The 27388-nt window shown below is 49.0% G+C and overlaps 1 protein-coding gene across 1 annotated transcript; it reads right to left on the bottom strand.

Moving 5' to 3' along the window:
• Positions 1 to 6684: 6684 nt before the first annotated feature.
• On the bottom strand, positions 6685 to 27137 carry LOC119435409 (multiple C2 and transmembrane domain-containing protein 1-like). The gene is made up of 4 exons (XM_037702277.2): positions 26796 to 27137; positions 11583 to 11668; positions 8869 to 9091; positions 6685 to 6967 (listed from the first exon to the last, which is right to left on the bottom strand). Exons 1-4 carry the CDS (start codon positions 27122 to 27124, stop codon positions 6700 to 6702), a joined length of 906 nt encoding a protein of 301 aa, XP_037558205.2. The 5' UTR covers positions 27125 to 27137; the 3' UTR covers positions 6685 to 6699.
• Positions 27138 to 27388: the final 251 nt, after the last annotated feature.

The following is a 27388-nucleotide window of genomic DNA, read 5'->3' as shown; positions in this document are numbered from 1 at the left end:
AAAACAATATTTCAAGCACTTGAGAGTCGATGTACGATTTAATCAATCACAAGCGCAGGGTAAGCGTTACCACACTTACTACAATGAAGGCAAATGTGTGCTGCTCTACACAAGTAAATGATGGAGTCGCTGGAAGATTAAAAACGAAGTATAGCAGTCAATACTCGGGCACAATCCACTACACCTTAAGACAGATACCTTAACGCTGCCAGCACGCTCTCGTTACGCTTCAACGAAGACACGGTGTCCTTAATACTGAATGTACTTATACACGCCGGAAAGGCTGACGCTTCGGCGGTAATGTTATACAATACGGTGGTGTTTCTTTTTTCGTTTTGTTTTTCGATATCTTCTTTGATTCGAAGCCATCTTTATCATTGATCCTGCAAAACGGTAGACCGACCGTGATAATGTAGGCGTGAGGCGCTACACCCGCTAATCAATAAGGACAAAAAGAAACGTTTTGGAACGTAATGGAGATGTGATCACCGTGTTATTTGTACTCAGCCTGCGAAATTCGATTTGTCGCCGAGCTCTCCTTGAGAATGTTTACAAAATAATTTTTTTTTCTTTGTACACTTATAAGTAAACAGCCGGGAACAACTGACGGCGCTTGTTTCATCGCGCGGAGAAGGTGTTGTTGTGATCGATCGTTTATCCAGCGGATCTAGTCGCTCACGGAGAACGCGACAATGGTAAACGAGCCAACGCTCTCGTCAGAGCCAGTTCCAACTGAGGTGATTTATGGCAACCAGTTGGACACCGCCAAACGGGTTTGGGAGATTTGCGAAGTGACATTCCTTCAAATGACCTCGTGGTGCCTTTCTCTCCTGGCATCGCTTCGCTAGTGGGGAACGTGTGTCCTCGGTCTCTTTCCCGCTTTCCCTGTTCGTGCAGAGTGACGTGCGTGTGTTTTGGGCCAAGCTCTCATCGGAGGGAAAGGGCTGCAAACGTTCGGATTCGCCAAAGATCATGTCACCCATCTCCTGACACCGTATTAGGAGAAGGTGACGTGGCCGGAACGTCGGATGAGATAAAAAACGAAACGGACGCTCTGTGATCGAAACCGGCAGCTTGAAGTGGACGTCTTCTCTGCATCATTCTTATATGATCTAGTACAAAATGTAAATATAAACGCGTGTTCAAAAAGGCCCTGAATGTCATGCCAAGGCACACGATCCTTACTCCGGTGCATGAAGTTCTCACATGACCGCACCCCCGGTCGCAACAGTGTACAGGGCCGTCCACTATATATATATATATATATATATATATATATATATATATATATATATATATATATATATATATATATATATATATAAGAGCGTCTTGGAATGACACATTCCACTTCTAATTTTAATGCGATTAGCATTCTCAGGATCTTAACGCCCTATCCGGTATCTATCTGCCCGTATATCGATCTACACATCTAAGTGTCCGTCTATCTATCCATCTATATGTCCGTCTATCTATCCATTATCGCGCCTCGAGGTGGCGTTTGGTCCATGAATCCACCAAGCCCATTGATGAGTACGTCCAGTAGTAGGAATAAGGAAAAATGGTTTAATTTACATTATGTACACCGACCCATGGTACGGAAGCCCACTCCATCAGGAGCATATTAAAACGTCCGAGTTCACCTAAGGACACGTCTATCTATCCGTCGTGACGCGTTTCGGCGGTGGCAATACAGTGTGTCGCTGCATTGCTTCAATGGTAACGGTATTAATGCCGACGGTCATCCTTAGGTTTCTGCAGGAATCGTTTTTTTTTTTATTTATTTATTGAAGGTGCTCGACCTCAATGCCATAGAAAAATTAATGACATTATGGCATTAATTTTGAAATTATGCCATCTATCAGTACTATGTCATTTATTATTTATCTATTTTTCTATGTTTTGACGTGCCCATTCGGTTCGGTCCGGGGAGGTGTGGCGTGCGGTCACGACGAGAATGTCACGTGTGAGCAGTACATCGTGACGTCTGGGCACACGCTCCGGCTCGCTCGGTATTCTGCCATGCTGCTACTCGTCGCGCTACCCGGATTGCTAGCAGCATAACAGACCACCGAGAGAGACAGAGCAAGTGCCGAAACGTCGCGATATACTGCTCACATGTGACCACCTTCTGGGTCGTGACACGCACGCACACACCTCCCCGGAAACGAAACCGAAACTGGTTGGTAGAAAAGCTACTGCAGTAAATTGTTTACGGTGCTGCTTGTTAGAACGTTCTCCACGCTTTGGAGGTGCAAAGTTTTCATCTAAAGCAAAAAAAAAAAAAAGTGTCAGTACTGTCTCATCCGTATCCAAGCTACTGCAACATCATCATTTCTTTTTCCTCGTCATCGAGGAAAATGTGCCTTGTGGAAGGCCTATTGTGGATATCTATTGTCTATATATATCCGCATTATCGACTATCCATTGTTTATCGACTGTTATATTCTATGCCAAATTTAGGCTGGTATAAGTGCTGGAATAATAAGGCGATTCCACTAACAGTGGACGATCCCGTACATTTGGAACGAGTTTCAGAAAACACTCAAGAAATTATTTCCGTCAGACACCCGTGGAATTAGATACCTGGCTATGGCAAATGACGACGAGGCCTCGTGCCGTGTCGTTATGCCAGTGGGCCTCTGGAGCATACGACGGTCGCGTATGGCCGGGTTCCACTGTGACGATATACGTAGAATCGGGTCAACAAATGAAAAGCCCTCTAAGAACGAGCCTAAATAACTCAAAAGAACTCGTTGCTGGGCAAGTTGGCTGATACTTTGCAAAAAAAGCACCGTAGCACAAATTGGATGCAGGAAAAGTAGAACTCGTGCTGTCTTGCCTACTCTATACTTTGTGTTCGTCTAACCTGCGCAACAGTGCCACAGGCTAAGCCACAATAAGCAGCGCGGCTCGTCCTAAAAACAAAAACAAGAAAGAGACATAGAGAGCACTCAATGTAAACGGAATGTTTCGGCCAAATAAAATGTATTAATGCTGTTTGCTTGCAATAAAAAAAAAGTGGCGCTATATTTTGTACTCGTTTTTGAAGTTCATTGAATCTGTAATGAAGTTCAGACAAAACTGTCAGAGGCAGCTGCATGGTGGTCCTCTTCCGTCAAATGCTAGGTTGCACTAAAGTGATTATTGTGAACTTTACAGCTGCTCTCTAGACTTTTGCTGAGAGTTACCGGCATTTGCGAATGACCCATTCGATACTGCGTGACCAGGCACCGTGCCACTTCAGCTCTTTCGTCCGTTGGAGACGACGGCACATGGGCAGCAACCTCCCATATTTGTGTACTACTGATGATGAAACAATGAAGCGTGGAACAAACAATGAAACAAGCTGAAGCGTCAGTGGGTGGAGTACGCGGGGTACCCAACACAAGAAAGGTAGTGTTTAAACAGCAGAGACCGGCAAGTCAAACAACTTCGCGACGATGAAGAAAACATGTGCAGCCCCTGCTCACGAAGGCTCACAGAGCTTATACAACTGTTCGCCTGACGCTTGGAAGCCTTGCGTCTACAACTCCTTTGCTTTGATCGTGATCGAAGACCCCCTAGCGGAAGTGAACGCCTTCGTGAAAAAAGGGTCATCTCAAATAGCCTGCATACCAAAGCCGGTAAGTTCATTTCACTTGCAGAATCCCGAACTATCAGTTGCAATGTGTCGACGCTTGTCTCGAACGCACGTAAACAATAGGCGCCTAGCTGTTTGCATCCTGGTATATCCTCCTGAGACCCGAACACAACTATGGTATATAATTGCTCTTCAATGTGGTTTTTATTGTCTACTGTTATTTTATGAAGCTTGAAAAACAATTAGTTTAAATTTATGTACCATGGTTATAGGTGCCAGAAGCTGGCAAAGTTTAGATTCCATCATCTCCTCATGTTTGCTATGGTAAAAACAGCATCTCATTGCTTAAACGCAGATGGAACTACGTGTAGTACATTGCCATGTGGCTGCCGCGTCCGTTATTTTCACACAATCTCAGTGATTTCGAAACACACCTCATGGTTGCTTTCTGCCGTCAGGGACGACAGAGAAGTCTAAATCAATTGAATGTCAAATTCCTCAAAATCGGATGACAAGAAAAAGAGTAAACCCCTTCCTTACAGTTACACATGCACTATACTTCATATCCATGCAGAATGAACATCTTGCGTTATCACTTCCGAGCGAATTTCGAAAAAAAAATGTTGAAGGCCATGTACAATGTATTGTACAAGGGTTCTTAAGAGGATATAGCCTTGTAGAGAAAGCAATGCATCGTCGATCGATTCAGCTGAAACCTGGCTGGCTCGATCGGGCTTTATGTTTTGCAAGCGCACGTGAAATCGACGCCAATGTGAGCGCCAAACTCGTTACGTTATCACAAGGAAAATAGGGAATATGCTTCTAAAAGCTTTACAAATGATGACTTGATACATATTAACCTAATAAAGTACTCGTATACAACGTACATACAAGTCGGGGCAGGAGCTAAGTTCAACTGGTTTATTTGCAGGCAAAAGTCTGAAATGTAAACAACACATGTGCATGCATTCATCACCCAAGTATACTCATCGTGGCAATATGTGCAATGTGTCAAACAACTGCCGTTCATTGCAGAATATATAAACAGACGTGTCAATAATACAATCCACGCCTTTCTTCTTAATATGAAAGGCCTCCAACATCTCCCTCGCTAATGTGGTATTATCTCTACACAGGCCCTTTATCTCAATGAGCCGCGTGGCTCACATTTTCAAGTAATGCAGCACGCTGGTGAGCGCGCATAAAGCCATTACTTCTCATTGACCGTGCAATACTTTCATGCCAAGTCATTAACACAATTTTCAGTTTGACCTTCATAGGTTCATGGTAGCGTGCGATGCAGCGCCCGCCGTATTTTGCCCTAGCAGCCGCCCACACACAGAGAGAAACTTAAGGAACTCCGTTCCGGGTAGAGACGCTTCTCTGCCGCTTGTGGCTTGGCATGGCCTTCACGAATGCTTACTCATTTCAGATCGGAATGGCCAACAGCTTAGATGTGACGACTGTAGCTGCCGAAGAAACAATCGTCCACCTTCTTTGTGAGTGTCCCCACTTCAGTGCGCCCAGGCAAGAACTTTCAAGAATGTTAGATAGACTTTTAGATAAACTCCCTTTGTCGGAGGAAAGGGTCCTGGGACACTGGCCGAAACCGTCCTCAGCACAGAAGGCTTTGAAAGCGTTGTTGCGCTCTTGCAGAGAACGGGTCTTAGAGACTGTCTTTAAGCTGTGCCGTATTCTCCTTTCCTTTTTACAGCGTAAGCTGTTATGGGCTCATTCCAATAGTCATTACGGTTCCCGGTGGCGTCCGCCGCCGCCGCCGATGCCGGTGACCGTAACCGCTATCGCCGAAAATGCGAAAAAAAGTACCCAGTCCCCGCGCAGATCGAACCCAGGCCCACTGCGCGGGAGTCGGATACTTTACCACTGAGCCACGCAAGCGCTTGCAATGAGGCTGCGCAAAAATGCCCTATAAACGCTCCCTAGGCAGGCGCGCAGGCGCAGACGACGAGATGCGGTTCAGGCGAGGCGCACTATCAATGCAATCCCGAACCTCCGCCAGTATGGTGGCGCCATCTAGTTAAGGCGCCTGCAAACGCATCGTGCCCGACAAGTGAGTTGTATATAGCAGTTGCATGCTGCATGTAAATGTACCTAGTATTCTGGATACCTCTTCGGTACACATTATGGCGTCTCCTCGCAAGGTACGAATCGCTGTTGAACATGCGAATCATAGAGCTACGTGCGCGGGTACAACCAGGCATCATATCGGGCTCAGCAGACTGCTGTGCAGATAGCATTACAAGCCGCAGCTCGCCGTCGACGCCGGGGGGACAGTTCAGGTCGTTCTCGTCAAAACGAGGCGAACAGACTTTGCCGCGAAGACCCTGTTGTGCGTGGTGCCGGAATTGGAGCTACTCTTGAGCCGCTCTACCAGCTTACGCTGTGACTGTGCTGTGTGTGCCACGCAGGCCTGCGACTTTTTTCATTTTGTATCTTGCTCTTCTTTATTTCTTTTTTTATAACACCTCTTTTCTATTATCTTCTAATTTCCTTACTCCTTTTCCACAGCACAGGGTAGCCAGCCGATCTGAGAACTGGCTGAGCTCCCTGTTTTTCCTTCCTTCCGTTCCGGGTAGATTTAGGCAAATTGCACCGGCATTGCTTGCATTTTGTGTCCTTCACGCGCTTTTAGAAAGTTAATGTGACGTTTCAGGCGAAGTGCGTAAATTTCTGCCACATGTAGAAAGAGAGAGAGAAATGTGAAACGCAAGGAGGAGGTTAATCTGAAGAGACACTTCTGCTTTGCTTCCTTGCGTTGCTGGTAGTGTGGTAAGGGAAGAAAATAAATATGGAGAGAATAGCTGATAGTTAAAGAAAGGCATGAAAAAAATAAGGAGGCGGCGAAGGACGCGGTACTATTAGTTTATCTCTAATAATAAGTTGTTAAAACTTACAAACTTAAATAGCGCCTCGACCAACTTTCTCACGTGGTTGTGCTTTTTAGAACGGCATTTTTGCACTCCGCCCCCCAAACGAATGCGACTAATGTGGCCTGGAGTCAAACCGGCGACCTCCTTCTGAGTATCGATATGCACCCGGTGACGCGCCACCGCGACTGGTCACTGTTGACTGACAGCTTTCTCGAAAAAAGAAAATTATAACAATAAGAAGAACACAGCCGTATTACCGGCGCCCAGAAACAATGTATCGATGCCGCCACGGTCAAGCGCGCACCACCTGCAGCCAGCACACGACCGTGGCCGCGACGTGGTATACGCGCGTAATGCGCTCACCTGTTGTTCGACGTCGTCACGGGCCGATGCCGGCAGCAGCGTGACGGTGAGCACGATGTAGCCGAGATCCTTGGCGTCCGCGTCTTCCGCCTTGCCGGACTCGGTTAGGTTGAGCAGGATGTCAGTCGGCCTGCACACCGCACCAATCACGACAGACGCACACAGGGACGCTATGTTTTCCCTCATCTCGCCGAACATATTTCACTTTGTTTCTCTGACTCGAACACGAGGAAGAGTTGGGCAAAACAACAGCTTAATGCATGAGCAGGCCAGACGAGGAACAACCGCGACATCCATAGCGTGACAAGTGAGCGCCGTTAACATGCCGTGAAAGTCTTGTTCTCTCAATTGTTTATCACGCAAACGGCGGTATTGTAGTAAACAACATGAACTCGGGCGTTCAACAACGCTCTCTATATGTAACAGTGCCCCATTTACCGGCGAGACGCAACACTCCTGAAATAGTATGCACGAGATTAGGGCCTGCTAGCTTACAAATCACTCAACATGAGCGCTATCGAATCAACTGTCAAGCTTACTACTTAGCAGACAGGGGTAATTCATTTATGTTATTTTTTCGAAAGCCCACTATAACAAATGTCGAGCTTGCAGGTCTCACGTGGAGACACATTGGTTTCAAGGCGCCTTACTTCACGCATTGCAGCGTGCACACACAGTGTTCACTCTCTCCGTCTTTCTTCCTTATATCCCCTTTCCCTTGCCCGTGTAGGGTGGCAAACCGGAGGCTTGTGGGGTTGACCTCTTTGCCTTTCTTCTCCTTACTTTCTCTCTCTCTCTCTTTCTCTCACTGTCGCAAACTGTGGTGGCCGTGACTGCAACTTAGAAACGTAGTCAGCTGATGCTAACATAGCGCTTTCTTGGAAATGCTAGCGTTGTCAAAAAGGACCATGGGAAATTCTGATAAAATTATCAGAAATGATGCGAAGTGATGGATCACAGGTAAGACGTTACGCAGGAGAACGCAAGGCCGTACGTTTGGCTTCTCGAGGCTTTAAGCGTGTTTCAGTGTGAAACGTATACAGAGAAATTATGAGCCACTGCGTACAGTACGGTATTTTATAAACGCTCACGATGCCGACTTATTATGCTGGACAGAAAAGGGGCCTGACGCGCGCCGGCACTCCATCAGTTCCGTCATTCTCTGTCGTGCGTATAATAAATAGTTCGTCCACATTCGCCTGACTGCAGTACCTTATGTCCTGGAGTTCGACACTATAGTCAGAAAGGATAGTTAAACTGAGGACAATTAACCAGAACGAAGAAACTTGCGGAGGTTTAAGGTCGATGTAGCTGTAACATTGTGAGCGTTCGTGGCGGTTTGGGCGGCTGAGTAGAGCGGGAGCAAGCCTACTATCTGTTCCCGGAAAAGGAAGCCGGGCTGCAACCGGTCCGCTATGATCGCGGCGGAAGAAGCAAGCAGAAAAATAAAGAAATAAAGGCCACAACAGTGCACGACCTTAGCGGCTATGAAAGCCTATGAACGATGGCTAACTCCAGCATCATATTCGTTACTGCTAATCATCGTACAGGAACCAGCGCAGCTCCATTCATCGTGTGCAGCGAACTAGAGACAAAAGTAGAAGCATTCTAGACGCGACAGAAAGAAAGAAGCTGCGCACCGACGCGGTACAAACGTAGGAGATGGTCGGTGAACTGACTACTTGCTCGATGAGGAGGGGGCAGGGAAGGGCAGGATAACGCGATGGCGGTCTTCCATAGACATGCCAATTTCCCATGAATGACAGTCCTCATAAAAGCAACCACTCATTCTCTCGGACACAAAAGACAAAGAAGGAAAACTGCGCGAAAATGTTCCCGGCCTATTTGAACGAAAAGTCGCTTTCACTTCCTGTAAACTGCACATCCATCCGTGCATGTTTACGGTAAAACAACCGACTGTGGGCAAGTGAAGCTTTCTCTCTCCGTAGGCGTCATCTTTAAGCTAAGTATGTAACAAGGAGCCCCACCGAACAGCCAATCGACGGGGTTTTCAATGCGCAGCGCACGTACCTGTCTATCTCTAGCGTATGCAGTTCTACGGTGGCTGCGCCCATGAAGTCGTCCTGGAGGCCGAAGTCGTAGTCGAAGACGCGCACCACCAGCGGGTCCCAGAGGTCTCGCACGGCCACCGTGAAGCACTCGTCCCAGTACGGGTCCAGCGAGCGGGACACCGTGCGGCTGCGGTACACCTGCCGGCCGCCCTGCTTGAACTTCACGTACGGGTCGCTCGTGCCTGTTTCGAGCGAGAGATAAAGGAATACAATTTCTGTTTTTGCTATCCCGTATCGGATTCCAATAAGTCGGCCTCCGCTCCTTGCACCGGGGACTACTCTATGCTTCCTCCAAATGTGAACTCGGCGTCACGTTTACTTCATCGAGGACACCGGGGAAACCTACAGTCAAACCCGGATATATTGATCCCGGATAAAACGAATTATCGTGTATAACGCTTTGTATAAGGCCTGAAAAAAATGGAAAAGATAATGGAGCACCCTTTACTAGAGTTAGCCGATTTTGTCGTTATGCTTTCGTCTTCCCCATCCACCCGCTTTCCCGATATAATGTTTCTGCTCACAAGGCTCGCCGGCATTCTAGACGCACAGGCTTTTCCCCCGAAATTGCAACCCGAAAAAAAAGAAGAAAAAAAATCGAAGGACTGGACGAAGAACGCTTGTATCCACTTTGTCATCGATGGGCGACTGCAGGCAGTTAGTATCGAACCCACGACGTAACGCCGTCGAAACGGGCGCTGCGCCAGGCCTACCAAAGCCTTAGTGGACGCTAGTAACGCTTTTTAATGTAGGGACCGCTATAACGTAAGGGTTCCTCTCGCTCCATTCTATTCCTCTCTTCTCGTCCACCGTGCGTGGCCGGCCGATCCCGATGATCACGTGGGTGGAGCGCGGTGTTCAGGCCAGTGACAAAGCGCATAAAGGAATACCATTGTAAGAAAATCACCAGCCCTTCCCCTGTCGAGAAAATGGGGGTAAGCGAATCTTGTGGCAAGGCGACGATGTCGCAGGCGTTCCGCTTCGTTTGCCCTGAACTCAGGGTCGGCGGCTATTCGTTGACCGAATAGTGCGTAAGGGCGCGTTGCAGGTCCCCGAGCCCACAGGGGTATATGTGGCATCGAGCTTGGACCCTTTCTGCACTGTCACCAGGATCGGCCCACTTTTTAGCGTGACACCACCACTACCGCCGACACTTGTGAGGCAATACAAGCTTCGCTTGAATATGATAGTTACATTATACCGGTCAAGCATTCCCTTTTGCAGTCATGTTGTCCTGCCGCTAATGCGACGCTCATCCACAGGGATCATCACGGGCAGTCGCGTTCGGTCCTCTTAGAGATGTGCTTACGTTTAGAGATCTTTGTGTTTCTGTCGAACTTAAATGACAAAAATAAATCATGTTAAAAATGACCAGTTCGTTCCGCAATTTATTCGGTGCAAACACTGCCGCATTATGACCCCTCAAGGACAAAGACGTTTATCGTGACAGTCCCATTACTGAACTAGGTTACCGCTACATTATACGTGTTTGTCAATGGCCTTTTCAATGCATTTTATTGTTACGACCTCGAGAACGCACTGATGTTATCTTTATTTTTTTTTCTTTATGAATCCGTGTAAGTTGCTGCATGCCATGTGCTTCTTCGTGTATTGTGAAGTGGTTGCTCCAGCACCCGACTATATATCCGCACATCTCTGTTGTTCGAATTTGTCCTCGGTTCCTGCGTCTTCCTGCGTATCGTCTTTGTGGCCGTCCCTCAGACCAGGCAGGAGCTAACATGGCTCTAAATGTTTGTTTTGTGTTTAGCTCGCAACAATGTGAATATTAATAATCAATCAATCATTTAGTTACCGTGCCAAGGAAAACCCTAAGGTCAGCTGCCCCCCCCCCCCCCCCCCCACACACACACACTCACGCATCTATTAAATACCAAAAAGAAAACCAAACAACTTCAGGGGACTATAAGTGAAAAAGGCAGAATAATAATAATAATCAATCAATCAATCATTTATTTATCGTGCCCAGGAACAACCGTGAGGTCTGGGTGCTGGCGCACGTATACATAGAAAAAGAAATACAGCAGGGGAGTATCAGTGAAAAAAAAACTATGAATAAAAATTATCAATCTTGAAAAGAAAAGTCTACATACATGTAACGGAAGGCGCAAAATGCATACATAATAAAATGGAGAAGGGAAGTTGAACAATATGGTGAAACTAATAATAATAATAATAATAATAATAATAATAATAATAATAATGATGATGATGATGATGATGATGATGATGATGATGATGATGATGATGATGATGATGATGATGATGATGATGATGGGGGTATACGCCCTGATTTTGCAACCGTGCATCCGTCTCAAGGTTATGTATGCAATAACGTTTGCGCATTCCCCGCAAAGCCGGCTTCAGAAGGTGACTATTTCAGCCACACCAGCGGCACGAACGTGGCCGTTCTTCCAACTCGGCGACGACTTATGATGCAAGTTCTTACGAAGATGTCAACAAAACAATGTATCCAATTGACGCCTGCATTGAGAGTTGAAAGCTCTTGCTCACAAAGCAAAAACCAGGTCCGAAATAAATAAAGAAAGTGGGAGGGGAGTGGTGCATGGTGTCTTTTTTTGGACAAACGAGAGAGGCGCCGCAGGACAACCGCACGGGACAAGGCGTGCATGCTGTGCAGGAGCGGGCACTGACCGCAGGCGTCCTTGGCGATCAGGTTCTTGCCGCAGCGAAGATGCACATCCAGCTTGTACAGCACCACGCCAGACGACGACTCCGTCCTGGCGGTGAAAAGAGCAGTAAGAAAACGGGCTAAACGGGTTGTTCACGGCCAACGAAATCAACAGATGTACAGAGAATTCGTTACAGAAAAGCTACACAGCTCCTTTTCTCCTCCGCACTGGGGCAGCACTGTGCTTGTAATCAAGCACCCTTTCATAAAAAAAAATAATGTGTTCGGCACGCAGGTTTGCAAAGAAAAAAAAGATGTGTGCCTCGTACCGTAGTCGAATACGTGTAAAGTTTGTGTCAAAGTGTTTACGGGCCACTGTGTGCAGCCTGTGAGTCACATTATCGGCCTGTGCTATAGTATACGCCAACAACATTGTGGGGTGCGGTTTTATCGGCTACGCGGTCATAAACTGCTCGGAAATTCAATGTTTTCTCCGATCCCACTGTCCGTAAGCTTTTGACGCCGACTTTACATGTTCTTGAGCTGTTCATTCCTTTAAAAAAAAACTTTTAGCCGTCTCGCTCCGTAATCGTGGATGAGGAATTACTTAGGAGTAAGATTTGTTCAGAAAACTGCGGAGAAAGAGTCGTTGAAGCTATAAGACTCGCCAGTACTTTAGCATGCTATTGCGACTTGCTATTCTATCGATTATCCGCTAAACTTTAGGGGGCTGTTCAAGCAAGTCAAACCGGAAGTTTCCCAGTAAGACCTTTCTCTGTGTAATTAAATTGCGAAGTTTAACTTCCCGAGCCCGCAACGTGAACAATGTGAGACGCCGTTGTGGCGGACTCCGGATTAATTTTGGCCTCGTGGGGTTCTTTAATGTGCACCCAAAGAACGAGACACGCGCGCTCTTACGTAACGCCCTCATTGAAATGTGGCCGCAGCTGTAAGGAATTGAACAACTACAGACCTTATACTCAACAGCAGAACTTAATATAGACGCCGAACTATCGTGGCGAGTAGGATGCGCATTTGCAATAAGCGCGTAAAACAGAGGCTTCCATGAAGCCAAGCGTCCAATCCAATGTTCTGCAAATAGTCCGGAACCTCCCTCGTTGCCGGCATTGTTTCCAATGCTTTTGCGATTCGTCGCAGAGGCTACACCCTCGCGCGAAGCACGAGGAAGACGCACTTCCTTGCGTTTAAAAAGGATGATTGACGGCGCATGATGATTTTACTATGGAAAAAAAGAAAAGGAAGGAGGAAAAAAACTACGCTATGGAAGTGGTCGAGGGATAACAGTATCGTTGGTTCGAAGAAGCCCTTGCGAATGTCGATTCCCGCAGCCGGTCAAAGTTCTGGCAGCTGATTGCTGAGCTGAAACATTTTACAGCGAAGCTGTTTCTGCGGACCCTGTGCCGTCGTCCGTTCGCTAAAAACCACGTGACCTAGTTGGAGAGGAGAGGGGGAAAGGAGCTCAACTTGGCTCAAACCTGTGAGAATGCTGTGAGAGGGAGCAGATAAAAAGGGGAACGGGGAGGGGAGGGGGTTGACGTAAGTCGCGCCGTCCAATACTCGCGTTGGAGGAGAGCGTGGGACGCGCCAACCAATGGCGGTGTACGAAAAAAGTAGGTCAACGGAGGAGTGGAGTGTGAGAGGAGTTCGCGTTAGCGTTGTTTGTATATACGGAGCTTCGGTCAAGGATTCTTGTCTGGGAAGGTCGTAGAAAAGCGTGAAGCACGCGCTAGGAACGCCGTCGCCCGTGGACGCCGACGCGTCCCATCCTCCGCCAGTAGCCGTTCACAGCTTCGCTGTTCGACCATCTTCACGGAGTGGAAGGGGCGGCGATTTTTAGGGGCGAAGCGCCTTAGGGTGTGGGTCTGTCCCTCCTCTGTAGTATGTAGTAGTAGTAGGTAGCCACGTCTACTTTTATGAAAAAAAAAATCCGAAAGTTGTGTCCGTAGCGCCGAATCGAACCAGGGACCCCTCGCTTCCGAACGCGCGGCGCTAGCCACTACGCCACGAAGCGCACATGGACACACGCACCACGACGACAATAAATACCCAACATTAACGAAAGACTGCGCGTTTCTAACGCGTTTGTGCTAGCGCGTTACGGCCCGTGTAAGAAGCTGGTGTAAGACGCTGTGGCCTCTCCGCCTTACCCCCGTATTCATAAACGCTCCTCGACTTGAACTTGACTTGCCACCGCCTTGGGCAGCGCGTTCGAAACGCGTTGAAGGCGGTGGCAAGTCAAGTTCAAGTCGAGGAGCGTTTATGAATACGGGGGTTATACTCTCTCAGCAGTCATGTGATGGCGTCGGCAAACGCGGTGCACGTTCCGGCATGTGTAAACGGCTGCGTAAGACGCTGTGGCCTCTCCCCCTTACTAGAGAGTACTGCACGTTTCTAACGCGTTTGTGCTAGCGTCCCCTTAAGCAGGAGATGGTGCAATTATAATGAAGGGCGCTGTTATAAAATAGGAATGACGTCACATATGGCGCGTGTCATTGGTGGAAGTAAATAGTTCGATTTAGTGCGGCGAGACTGGGCGAATTACACGGAAGATTCACGGTTTACCGATGATTCCCTCCGGAGCTTCGCCCACTCATCATCATTCACCCCGTGGATATGCGGTGTTTTTTTTTTTTTTTTGTTCCGACTCAGAAAAAAAACATTTCAGTTCCGGTTCAGCTCGGGAGCAAGAAATTAACTATTCAAGCAGGTTTGTATGGGCTGACGTTTGTTTGAACAACCTGAGATTAATTACAGGAAAGCAGCCATAACTATATTTCGCACAAAAATCGACGGTGCTCCTGAGCTGCATAGATCGCCCAAAAAAGAAAGAAAGAAAGAACACTTCATAATCAACACCTCAGAAGCAATTTTTCATTCCTATCGCTCTACTCAAGTTTACACACCAGGGTGATCCCAAGCGACCGCCCAGCCTGAAAGCGCTACTTCATTTCAGCGATTACATATTTGTCTCACGCCATCGGAAAACCCTATGACCGTCACCGATTTGAAGTGCTCGCGAGTTTATTACAGCGACGCTGTTTCTGCGGACCCTGTGCCGGCATCCGTTCGCTAAAAACAACGTGGCCTAGTTGGAGAAGAGAGGGAAAAAAGAGCTCAACTTGGCTCAAACCTGTGAGAATGCTGTGAGAGGGTGCAGATGAAAAAAATGTGGTTGATCCCTCTTATATAGGAATCGGTATAGAACACGAAAGTGAAACGTGTCTTCACAGAAGTAGTGTAATGTTTATTGCACATTGATATATAATGTCTATTGGTGTTTTGTGGCTAAAGCGCCCTTAGGCGTTGATGCACCCACGCTGACGCCTGGTGGCACGTCTCCTCCATCACGACTACCAACGTCGATGACCATGAGCAACCGTCGTGCATATGGAAGCTGCACTACGCTGCACACGCTAGCACAACGCGAAAGACGAAGCACGTAACTGACACACTAATACAACGCGCAAGACAAAGCACGTAACTGAATCGTCACCGAGTCAAATCAGCGCGTACAGCGCGTCGTAATTGCAGCCTCCGCGATCAACTTCAGAAACATTTTCAGAGCTAATTGCGGAGGCCACGCTCCGCTGTGCTGAGTACGGTGAACGCCACCTAGGTGGCGTTGGTAGTGCTTCTTGATGCCAGCGTCCCTTCGAATGCTGGCATCGAGGCGTCGTAGTGCTGAGACCACCGAAGCGTTCACTGTCGGTGCGCGTTAAGGCCGGAATACATGGAGCGAATAACCGGCGTCCGAGCGAAGAACTTCGTCGGGCGGCGAACGTCCGACGGCCGGCGTCAAGAAATTTGCCGTCCGCAGCCGATCTGCCTGTCCAAACATTTTCGTCGGGCGAACGCCGCCGCCGGAAGCGTCTAGCGCGCAGCGGTGGACGACAGCCAATCAGGAGGCACTAGTTCCGGTCGCAATGCATGCTGGTGTTTCGCGCGCGCGCGCCTTTTCGCGTCGTCTGCAATCGCGTTGGTGTTGCCGTGTCTGCATGTCTCTGCACCGATTGAGTAGTTCCTAGTATGATCTCTCAGGAATCGCGTTGTATTTGTACATCCCATATCCGCTGATCTGCGAGGAAACAGACAAGCAGTGCAAGCTCTCTACAACAACCTTCAACAGAAATCTTCTGATCTCAGAGGCCACATGCTGTCGTCATGCCTATCTCCCGACTTCCCCGATAGATGGCGTTGGCATCGGATATTTCTTTCGCTAGGCTTAGACGCGTTCGAAACGAGAAGCGATCTCGAAAACTACTCAAGGTTATCCATAATACTCTGTCGTCGAAGCGGCCTGAGACTAAGCGAAAGCCGTTTACGCAGTCATTTGCTTCCAACTAAGTGAATTCTACAAGGACAACGCCAAATTCAGTTCGAAGCGGGCGGCCGGGACCGCCGCCAACACGGCGGCCAACGCGCGGCGGCGTTCGCCGCATGTATTGCAACACAGCAAACATCCTGCGTCGTGTCGCCGCGTCGTTACTTGACGCGTGAAGTTCGTCGAGAAAGTTCGCTCCATGTATCCCGGGCTTTAGTGTCATAATGCAGTACTTCTCTTTTCTGCTCATAGGCGGCGGCACCGCCCCGAGCAAGAGCGCGGGTACACGGAGGAGTGTTAGATATATAAGGCGCGTCTGTGTAGCTCTCTGCGAATGCGTTTGTGGCGCAATGGGTTAAACGCTCGGCGATCTATCGTCGCGGACCGAGAGGTCGTGGGTTCGATTCCCAAATTTTGCATGTTTGTGGAACTTTTTCTTCTGGTTTCTTTCTTTGTATTATGTTCTATGACGTATTTCCGTGACGGAAATACGTCAGTGAAGTCTTGGTGGACCCCGGAATAAAACACTTTCGTGTTAAAAGAGAATGGGGAGGGGGGTTGATGTAAGTCGCGCCGTCCAATACTCGCGTTGGAGGGGGAGAGCGTGAGGCGCGCCAACCAATGGCGATGTACGAAAAAGGTAGGTCAACGGAGGAGTGGGGTGTGAGAGGAGTTCGCGTGTAGCGTTGGTTGCATATACGGAGCTTTGATCATGGACTCTTGTCTGGGAACGTCATAAATAAGTGTGAGGAACGCGCACGTCCGTGGACGCCGACGCGTCCCATCACCCGCAAGTAGCGTTCACAGCTTCGCTGTTTGACCATCTTCACGGATTGGAAGGGGCGGTGGTGTTTACTTACATGCCTGCCGTGCGACTGCGCCACGTTGAAAACCACAATTAAAAATGCCACTCGTAAAATGAAAAGTTCGTCTGCATTTACAAATGAGGTAGCGTGGTTGAGCCCCGAGTGCAGACACTACACAGATGAAAATCTCCACAAAAGGAGGTCAAACTTAATCGGACAGCGTTATTCTTTCTTTTTCCACATTTCCTGTTTCTCGCAGTGTTCCCACTCGTACCGATTAAGGTCGCGAAAGGCATCCCATAAAGTTTCGGGTGCTGTGCTTCACACGGTTCCACACGTTCCGCCATACATTTTAGGGAAAGCTTCTAGACTACGGCGCTCCACTCCTATATGTATATTGGTCACACTCGGTTTGTGTAATGGGGCGTTTTTATATAGGTATGTTTAAATAATAATAATAATAATAATAATAATAATAATAATAATAATAATAATAATAATAATAATGGCACCCATTTTGTCTCCCGCATTTTTCTTTCCTCCAGGAAGACAAAGGGGAAAGGGCAAGAAGGAGAAACCAACGCTTGTCTTCCCCGCCAGGAGACAAAATCGCCTAACGACAGCGGCTTATCCGAAATGAAACTACCGCTGATTAGTTTGTGCATTTAGCACCAGTTCAATCGTCCTTGCTGTCGATAAAGCTAAGCAAAGCCGCATTTCATCGCAGTATCCTAGCCACAAAAACATCTTTTCGAATCCAGATCCTTTGCGTGTCTATTGTTAGGTAAACAACCATAAGCTAAATCGACGCGTAGTGCTCAAAACCTGCATATGTTACCACATGTGATACTCTAGAAAGACATAGCCATGTTTAGTCGAATTCTCGGCATGAGCCGGACTATAAAAAGTTGTCGCAGTTTCACCTGAAAGGCGAAGCATCAATTGCGATAGCAAACTTGTAGAGAGCTATACGGAGTAATGATATTAGCTTTATCAGCTGTATAAACTTGGACATGCAGCAGCATCGGTAACACGCAGAACTGTTGTCGGCGCCATCGGCGTTTTGCCCGCGTTCGCTCAAAATGCGTGCGGCGTTGGTGACTGTTGCCGGAGCCTCTGATATAAATAAGCACTGCGTGCCGGAGCTAAACGTCGCCTCCCTTCCCTCCCCCTCCCCCACGGCATCTCGCTCGTCGGAAGAAGGCGCGTTTGCTCTACATACATGGTGATTGTGAAGAACAGAGACGCCTACTTCTGCAGCCCTTAAGCGAGCACGGCGCAGAACGCGCGTTTGTTCTCCGCCGGTCGTTCACTCCCCTTGAAAGACGCGCCCCTCGCTCCCTTTCACTCGCACATACAGCGTTCGGCGCGCGGCGACGATTTCTTCTCCAAATGACGTCATATGGAACCTCACGGCGACGGCGACGGCGACGGCAGAAATGTGCTTTTGAGTGTCCATATAATTGCTATCGCAATAATAGACCTCGCACACATGCCCTCGTCAGGAGCCAAAAACAAACAGTCCGGGTCTGCGAAAGGTGAAGCTCAAGCAACGCATTTTCGCCTAGGAAAACCCGGAGGCAAAAAAAAATTGCGACCGGAAAGACGTCGAGAAGCGGTTCTTCTTTTCTTTTTATTTTCTTTTTCTATGAGTACCAGCGGCATAGATTCAGACACGAAAGATGAAAAAATAAAATTAACTGAGAAGACAGCTAGAGCTAGAGACGCGTAGAGTTTTTGAAAAGTGCAATGTGTCATCGCTAAGGAGGTCGCCGCTGAATGCTTACTGCATCGCGGCGACTCCACTTCCGGGTTTGAATTACGCTGGTGTCGTGCACAACTGCCCACACAGGAAGGCGAACATGCACTAGTGTCATTTGCACTTTTCATATATCAGCACAGTCTAACCAGGATATATCGAATCTAAAGGGGATCACAAAAAACGTTCGATGTATAAGTATTTCGATATATAAAATTAAAATTGCATACAAAAATTTTAAAGAGGATTTTACCTCGGTTCGTTATACACAATAATCCTTTATATGTGGGTTCGATATATCCGGATTCGACTGTATATGCATCTAGTGCGTTCACTCACGGAGCTAGTAATATGTTTCTAAATACTAAAAAGGCGATGAGTAACACGAGAACAAGGTGAGGGCAGGAACCAACGTTTCGACAAGTGGACTTGTCTTCTTCAAGGCCTTGAAGAAGACAAGTCCACTTGTCGAAACGTTGGTTCCTGCCCTCACCTTGTTCTCGTGTTACTCATCGCCTTGAATCGCCATCTCCCGCATTCCCCTTGTTTTCCCTAAATACTAAAACGAAAGAAATAAAAAACATTTCCTTTATCGCGTTTTGAGGCTATACGACAAGCTTCGCCAAATATTGTACACCAAATATTGCTGACCTTCGGCACTTTCGAAGAATGTGGGATGTTGAACAAAGGAAATGAACGACCCGCACAGAACGACAGAAATCTGATGCGCGGTGACAAATACTTGTTTTGTTTGAAAAGCCAGGCGTATAAGGACACGAACACAGAAGGAACGAAAAGGACGTCACAAACGAAGGCAGGCCTATAGGGAACACAGACGCCAGATGAACACCAAGGACAACACATTTGGTTCCTCTTGAGCTAGAGAGAGAGAGAAAAAAAAAACATTTATTGATGAAGTGGGCCCACTTCCTCGTGGGATGGAGCCCTTAGTTCAGGGTCCCAATAGCTCGCGCCACCCCGCGTGCAAGCTGGGTCAGCCGTCGCTGCTCTTGCGGGTCTAAGCTGGTCTAAGCTGGTCAGCGCAGTCTCCCAGAAGGAAGGTGAAGGTGAAGGAACAGGGGAGTGGCCCGGATGGTGTGAGCACTCCCAGGTGCAATGATATACTGTGGGCTTTGCTCCACAGTAGGGGCAGTACGAGGGATATTGTGTGGGGTGAAAGAGGTCAAGGTAAAAGATACAGGGGAATGAATTGGTTTTTAGCTGTCGTCACGCGACGGCATCTTCTCGGTTAAGAGAATGGTGTCTGTGTGCGCGCGTGTGTGTGTGTGTGTGTGTGTGTGTGTGTGTGTGTGTGTGTGTGTGTGTGTGTGTGTGTGTGTGTGTGTGTGTGTGTGTGTGTGTGTGTGTGTGTGTGTGTGTGTGTGTGTGTGTGTGTGTGTGTGTGTGTGTGTGTGTGTGTGTGTGTGTGTGTGTGTGTCTCCTGCTACCTCTGTAATGTTGTAGAGTTTCAGTGTAGTTCAGTGGTTCTGTCGGCGCGTCGTATGGGTCGGACAGCTCTTCCAATGACGCCCGGTTAGCGCGCTCTCGGGCTACTGCATTATCGGGTTCATTGCCCTCTCAAGAGGAGTATCCAGACGATACGCACCCTGTGTAACGCTGTGGGTTGTAATGATTTAAGGATGTGGTGTATGTAGGGTGTCACCATCCCTTGGGCCAAAGTCCTGCACGCGGTTTGTGAATTAGTGGCCACTGTGATGGTTCCATCCGGTACCAGTGTGGTTGAAGCGTGTGCGATGGCTAGGGCGATAGCAGCCTTATCCGCCCTGCCACTGCCCACAGTATTGAGCGTGGTCGAAGCTCTCAGTGTGGCAGTGCTGTCTAGTACGACTAGACCCAGGGCAAGTCTTTGTGGGTACTGGGCCACGTCGGTGTAAAGGACCGGTGTGTCCGATGTGTCATCGCCAGAGTCGAGCCAGGGCTTGGGCTCTTGCCTGTCTGCGGCCTTTATGACGGTCAGTGTGCATATTCCGAGGAATTGGGGCCACGTGAATTTTGTTTTGAATGCTCAGCGCAGGAAGTGCAAAGTCTTCCTGTTTCTTCCTGTTGTGACTTTCTTGGTGTTTGGTATCCTAGCCGGGATAGAATGAGGCACCCCTGCCTTGGACAAGATCAGCCGACTCGATCTCGGGGCGAGGTTTCACCGATATGTCTGCAGCTTCCTGAATGAACGCGAGGCGACGGTCAAGATCGACGGGGCCACGCCGCGAACGGTCCGAATGGGCGGTGCGGGAACGCCGCAGGGCTCCGTACTCTCCCCCATGCTTTTCAACCTCGTCATGATCAGCCTGCCGGAGCGTCTCGACGCGATAGAGGGCATTAATCATACGATCTACGCAGATGACGTGACAGTGTGGACCACGGAGAACACGAGCGTTGGCGAAATGCAAGACCGACTGCAGCGGGCCGTCCGGGAGGTGGAGCGGCACCTTGAAGACACGGGACTCGTCTGCTCACCCGACAAGTCAGAGATCCTACTCCACAGACCGCGCAAGAAAGGACCCCTCCCGCAGGGCGTGCTCGACGCCCGTCGTTTGGGCGTCCACGTCACGACGAGGGAGGGGACCCGAATACCGACGGTGTCCAAGTTGCGAGTGCTCGGCCTGTGGCTGGAAGAGAACGGTGCCAACCGCGAGCTGGTTTCCCGACTGCAGAAGAAAGTAGCCGCCGCCACGCACCTCGTGCGGCGAGTCGCGAACAAGAGGAAAGGAATGAAAGAACACAACGTGACGAGGCTGATACAGGCGTACGCGCTGAGCCATATATCGTACGTCGCCGCGTATGCCGACTGGAACAGGAGCGAAACCGACAAGCTGAACGTGGCGATCCGCAGGGCGTTCAAGACCGCCCTGGGGGTACCCCAGTACACGCCAACTCACAGGCTCCTCGAGCTGGGCGTACACAACACGCTCGAGGAGGTCGCCGAGGCGCAGAGAATAGCGCAGCTGGAGAGGCTGTCGGGCACCAAAACGGGAAGGCGAATCCTCGACCTGCTCGGGATTCGATATCATGAGGCGCGGGGACTGAAGGAAACACTGCTACCGGAGGTCAGGGACGCCATACAGACGGAAAACATGCCGAAGAACATGCACCCGGTGCATGACGTGCAAAGACGTAAACGACGGGCGGTAGCAATCCTCGAGGAGCACGGAAGACGAGAAGGCGTCCTGTTTGTCGATGCAGCCAGGTACCCGCGGCCCGCCGGTAACGTTGATGGCGACGAGGGACGACGACCACCATCGCCACTACAACGAAATGTGCGAGACGAACCGGGGATGCCAACACCACCATCTCTACTACTACTACGACAAAAACGGCAGCAGCAACAGCAGCAACATCAACGACACAGCCGGCCGACGGCGGCGGAGCCCGCCTTCTCTATGGCGGTCGTAGATACGAAGGGAAGGATCCGAGTCACGGCATCAGCTAGGCTGCCGTCGGCCGAAGCAGCGGAGGAGATGGCCATAGCCCTCGCGGTACTCCACGGAGGTACGGAGGATAGCCTGATAATAAGCGACTCCAAATCAGCGATCCGGAACTACACCAAAGGTTGGGTGTCCGCGGATGTGGCGCGCATGCATAACGCCAGAGCCGGAGACTTCGTGTCCGGCAGGATTACGATCAAGTCCCTCAAATGGTTCCCCGCGCACGTCGGGGAGCTTGGTACTAAAAAAGACAACAGCCGCAACAACAACAATACTAACGGCGGAAAACACACCGGCATCCCGCCCAACCACAACGAGCGTGCCCATCTCGTCGCGAGGCAACTTACCCGCCGCGACGCGATCACCCAGAGGGCAGCCGCCGTTGTTGTGCGGGACCCAACCGGAGGAATTATCAACACAACCCAAATCGCGGCGGTCAGAGCTGGGGGCCACGGGGACGCCGACTGTGATATCGAGGAGTTTCCGGCCTCGTACCGAGAGGTTCTTGCACACTATAGGAAAGAACGTATGACATATCCACAACCCCACGGGCGGCTGGACAGGTCCCAGGCAGTCGACCTGAGGCGGTTGCAGACGGGCACTTTCACCAACCCCTATCACCTGCACCGCCTGTGGCCCGCGCTGCACCCGTCGCCCGGCTGCCCGTGGTGCGAGCACGAACGGGCTGATATGGCCCATATACTTTGGGAATGTCAACGCCCTGAAGAAGAAGGACCACGAGGAAGGGGGAAGATAACAGCAGGACCTTCTGAAGCGGGGCGCCTCGCTGAGAGATGGCAAGCAGCCCTCCTCAGCGAGGCACCCGAGGACCAGGAGTGGGCCGTCCAGCGGGCCAGGGCCATTGCCGAGGATCTCGAAAGATTTTTCTCCGGCGATGGACCCCTGGCAGCCTAGCCCCGGGCACCAACAGCCTTAACCGCTGGACAAATAAAGTTTATTCCTATCCTATCCTATCCCCTGCCTTGTTCGTTGGAGGCGTTGTAACTGGATGTTAAGGTGGCCTTCCACTACTTCTCGGATTGTGTTGTGTACCCAGAGAAAATGAAATTTTGCGTCCTAAATGGAAATCCCATCAACTCTAATTTATACAAAATTTAGCTTCCTCGAAAGTGTAGTTGCCGGACTGTTTACAACAGAAGATTGCAATATTTTCCAATCTTCAAAAGCAAATTATCCAAAAAGTATAAGTGCAACATTATTTTGCTGCGTCTAGGAAATCGATAAATATGTCCTAAAGCTACAGAGCAAGCCACAATACAGTACGTACGATAGTTTCTTCTAAATATGGTCACAACTGAGACACAGTTCGCAAAAACCATGTATCTCATGCTTGTTCTTGAAAATTTATTTCTAAATCACATTAATGAATTTTTTATATTATATATAGTTGGAATCTACAATAATTAAGCTTTTTTATGGTATATACGACAACTCTATATCCTAAGTAGAAGAGCCGCCACGGTTGCTCCAAAAGTACTGAAAACGGGGGGCTCGTGCCGCCGGAGTGGGACCGCCACTCATGCGCAGTATCCTGACTGCACATTTGAAGACCGAAGTGGAAGGTGCAATATAGCGTTTCACTTGTAATAGACGAGCACTAAAGTTGCAGTTGGGCATGTCTGAAGTATGTCCGGTGCTCCCTGAAAAAGTTCGATCGTCTTGGAGTGTTTATTTAGATTCTCTTTATCTCCAGATAATCTGCTGCCGGCGATGTTCAAATTTGTATAATATACGTAGTTCGATGTGAGTTTTAAATTGCTGAATTATATTTCACCTGAGGATTATCCGAGTCTATATTTTAATTAAGAAAAAAAATTAAATGAAACGTTAATGCAACGACACGTTAAAATATTCGAAGTGTAACTGGAACACGTTCCTTTCGCATTAAAGGAACTTGTAACGGGAACTCGTTTCAATATTGGCAAGGAACCAGGAACGAGCTCTCGTTCCTGTTTTAGAGGAACGTGTACAACACTGATGCGAGGTCTGTCCCAAAAGTGTAAGCATTGAGTGTGCAAAAATCGAGATAGGGCACATAAGCAGCGCTCTGTCCACTCGAAATGACTCAGTCGACCTCTGGTACGAGGCGAACTGCTGTGTGACAAGGACGAATGTTATGCGTATACGTTTGTGCAACGCCTTTTATAGCTTTGTCGAAATGAAGGTCGACGGATCAATATTGGTTGCATAAGCTGCAGTTGCCGGGAAGCAGCAACTGTGTGGCCTGTCTATAAAGTACAGCGCCGCGCGTGGCGGCTTTGCCAGTCGCTGCGGTGATCGGTGCGATGCCTCAATATATCGCGAAATGAAAACATGCATAGAATTGCGCTCGAATTTCCCATTAGGGAGTATCGTATACGTCGGTGAATTTTTTTTAATCCACAACCTTTGCGTGTCTATTCTTCGGTAAACAACCGCAAACTATATCGACGCGAAGTGCTCAAAACCTGCATATGTTACCGCACATGATACTCTATAAAGACATAGCCATGTTTAGTCGTATTCTCGGCATGAGACAGACTATATAGACCTCGCACACATGCTCGCCTCAGGAGGCAAGAAGGCACAGTTCTCTTTGACAACCAGTCCGGGTCTACGAAAGGCGAAGCTCGAGCCAACCCATTTTCGCCTAGGAAAACTCGGGGGCTCAAAATCATTACGACCGGGAAAACGTCGCGGAGGGGTTTAACAGCGAAGCAGTATATGCCTATAGGCGAAACGTCCGCCCATGCCCAGGAGGGCCCTCCGCAGGAACCAGTGCGCCTCCGTCGTTGTAACCTCCGTCCATAATAAGTTATAACCTCCGTCGTCAGTCGACGACGGATGTTATAACTTATGGACACTGGGCTCCAGTATCTATTAACGCCGTGAAAGGGACACCGTAGACGTGAACATCAAGTAAGTTCTGGTTCGTTGGGAGCGTCTATGGAGGATTTTGACACGACGAAGATAGGGCATCACTACCCCCAGGAGCTGCGTGGTCTAGTTTTCCGTCCGGAAGGGTCCATAATTGGCCGGCAACGAATAGCGGCGTGGCTGGGGCGACGGGGACCGACGGTGCTGAGCTGACGGTGAGCGAGCGGGACGACTGTCATCGACGGATACGTCAGACGTAGGAGGCATACGACGAGGCGAGTAGCGGCGAGGGTCGGCATACGGGCGAGGAGACGGGAAAAAGTAGCTAGAATACCGGAACGTCCAGGAGGTGCGGCAGTGGCGAGCAACGTGGCCAATTCGGAGGTAACGGAAGCAAATTGGCTTGTCGTCCGTAGTTCTCCACTTTGTAGGGTTGCGGTATCTGGGAGGTGAATACATATCGCTGCTAGGCGCAGCTGTCGGCACCGGGCTGACTTCGCTACGAATAACGTAGACCACAGAAGAGATATTCGTTTCAAATTAGCTATTTATTTTGTACAGCGAATATTGCTGGCCTTCGACACTTTCGAAGAATGCGGGATGTTGAACGAAGGAAATGAACGACCCGCATAGAACGACAGAAATTTGCTGCGCGTTTACAAAGATTTGTTTTGTTTGAAAAGTAGAAGAATAAAAATTGGAGGACGCTTAAGCTTCGCCTTTAGGAGTGGAACGCGATAACGTTATCGGGCTCCATTCGCATCACATTTGTCTTTATATAGTAGGTATCACTACAACAGATAACGAGGGAAAGCCCGCTTACAAAGACCAAGCATGTACTGATCCCCTTAAAGTCGGCTTTACTTTTAAACACAAATGCATTGCTGGGAAAACATTTTTACCGGAGCAATTTAAGCCGTCTTATATCAAAATATGAAGGCCTTAGAACCAAAAAAGCCGGCAGATCCCACGCCCTGTTGGAATTGATGTTACGCGAATAAGTGTGCAGGGAGATAACCAAGTTAACGAAACGACCATGAGAGGCGGCTGTTTCATGACCTACATGACACGCATGTCATGAGTCGTTAGGAGTCCCTTTAGCTACGCCTAAGAGACCTTCAGGCGAAAGCCTTAGTCATCATCATGACTATGACTTCGACCATCAACCTTTAGCCTTTTCCTTCACTTAGTACCACATCCGAACCCACTCCATTGGTTTTTGAGTGTTAAACTTTTTTTGCTGAGTCACTGTCATTTTTGCTGAGTCATGCTCATGACTATGGCTTCTGCCATCATCCTCTAGTGTTTCCTTCACTTAGTGCTAACGTCCGAACCCATTTCAGTGGTTCTTGAGAATTAAATTTTTTTCGCTGGATTATTGTCATTTTAGGCGGCTGTTTCATGACCTACATGACACGCACATCATTACATTTATGTCATGATCTATCATTTATTTACGTCATACACTTTGTCATACTAGGCCAATTTTGGTACCTACCAAGTTAACGAAACGCCCATGAGAGGCCCAAGACGTTGGCAGCTGTTTCATGACCTACATGACACATATGTAATGATTTTCATGTCATGACCTGTCATTTATGTTCGTCATACACTCTTGTCATACCAAAGATACTGTCGAAGTAGCAAATGTTCGCAAAGAAATGCTTCGCATTTAATACAGCGAAACACCATCAGAATTGGAGGACGCTTAAGCTTCGCCTTTAAGAGTGGAACGCGATAGCATTCAAATATCCCTGGCTGCTTATCAGGTTTTTTCTCGTATATTCAAATTACAGTCCGACGCTATCACGCCTGTAGGTTGTGGTTAAGTCGTACCTTACGATTTTTCTGAGGTCGGGGTGGTTCGGGATGATGTGGTTCGGCGTTATTATTTCCGCCAGACGCCGATGCTTAACTGCCGACGCCGAAGCCATCGCGGGATTTTCTGCGACACGGGGGCCACACGCGCGAAAACCCACACGCGCGAAAACGAATCTGCATACGCTCACTTGCGGGTCTTGAAAGGGAAGACCTCCTCTCCGCCCTCGGCCGCCGCTAAAAGTCCCCTGGCGAACGATGCCGGTGGAGTCGCCGGGGCCGGCTGCGCAGTCTGCAACAATGCCGGCGCTGTGGCGGTGACGTCCAGCGAAGTGTCTTCGTCCACCGAGACTCCCTGTTGGTGCTGGCGCAGCCTCCGCCTGCTCCTCAACAGCGTGGGGTCCGAGTACGAGGCCTGGTCCCGGCAACCACCGGGCACGGGCCGTTGGCACGGCGTCGAAGCCACGGAGTCCCGAGCCAACCCGACGAGGTCCGAAGACGACACGTCCGGATGGCTCATACTCAGGCGCCCTGCGCACGCAGCAGCATTGGCCGCGCGGGCCGGCAAGAGGTTTTCAGATGATCACCGTGCTCTCGAATACACATCTCCACAAGATAAAACAATGCATATTTTAAGAACCATTTAAAGCGTAGGGAGAAAAAAAAGGAATAGTGGAGGCGGGAACTTTAACCAGAAAGGCATCGGGTTGGCTACCCTATATACGCTGGGGAAAGGAGAACAGAGGAATAGAAAGAAGAGTAAGAGGAACGTGGTGAATGTGCA

The sequence above is a fragment of the Dermacentor silvarum genome, unplaced genomic scaffold (genome assembly GCF_013339745.2).
Source record: "Dermacentor silvarum isolate Dsil-2018 unplaced genomic scaffold, BIME_Dsil_1.4 Seq688, whole genome shotgun sequence".
Taxonomy (NCBI): Eukaryota; Metazoa; Arthropoda; class Arachnida; order Ixodida; family Ixodidae; genus Dermacentor; species Dermacentor silvarum.
The sequence above is the reverse complement of the archived record's forward strand: the minus strand, read 5'-3'. Positions and strand labels throughout refer to the sequence as shown.

Coding starts and splice junctions, on each gene's coding strand:
- LOC119435409 (XM_037702277.2), bottom strand. CDS start 27,124: ATGAGCCATCCGGACGTGTCGTCTTCGGACCTCGTCGGGTTGGCTCGG. Junction 11,669..26,795: donor TTCCCTTTCAAGACCCGCAA/GTGAGCGTATGC, acceptor TTTCACCGCCAG/GACGGAGTCGTCGTCTGGCG. Junction 6,968..8,868: donor CATACGCTAGAGATAGACAG/GTACGTGCGCTG, acceptor TGCGGTGTGCAG/GCCGACTGACATCCTGCTCA.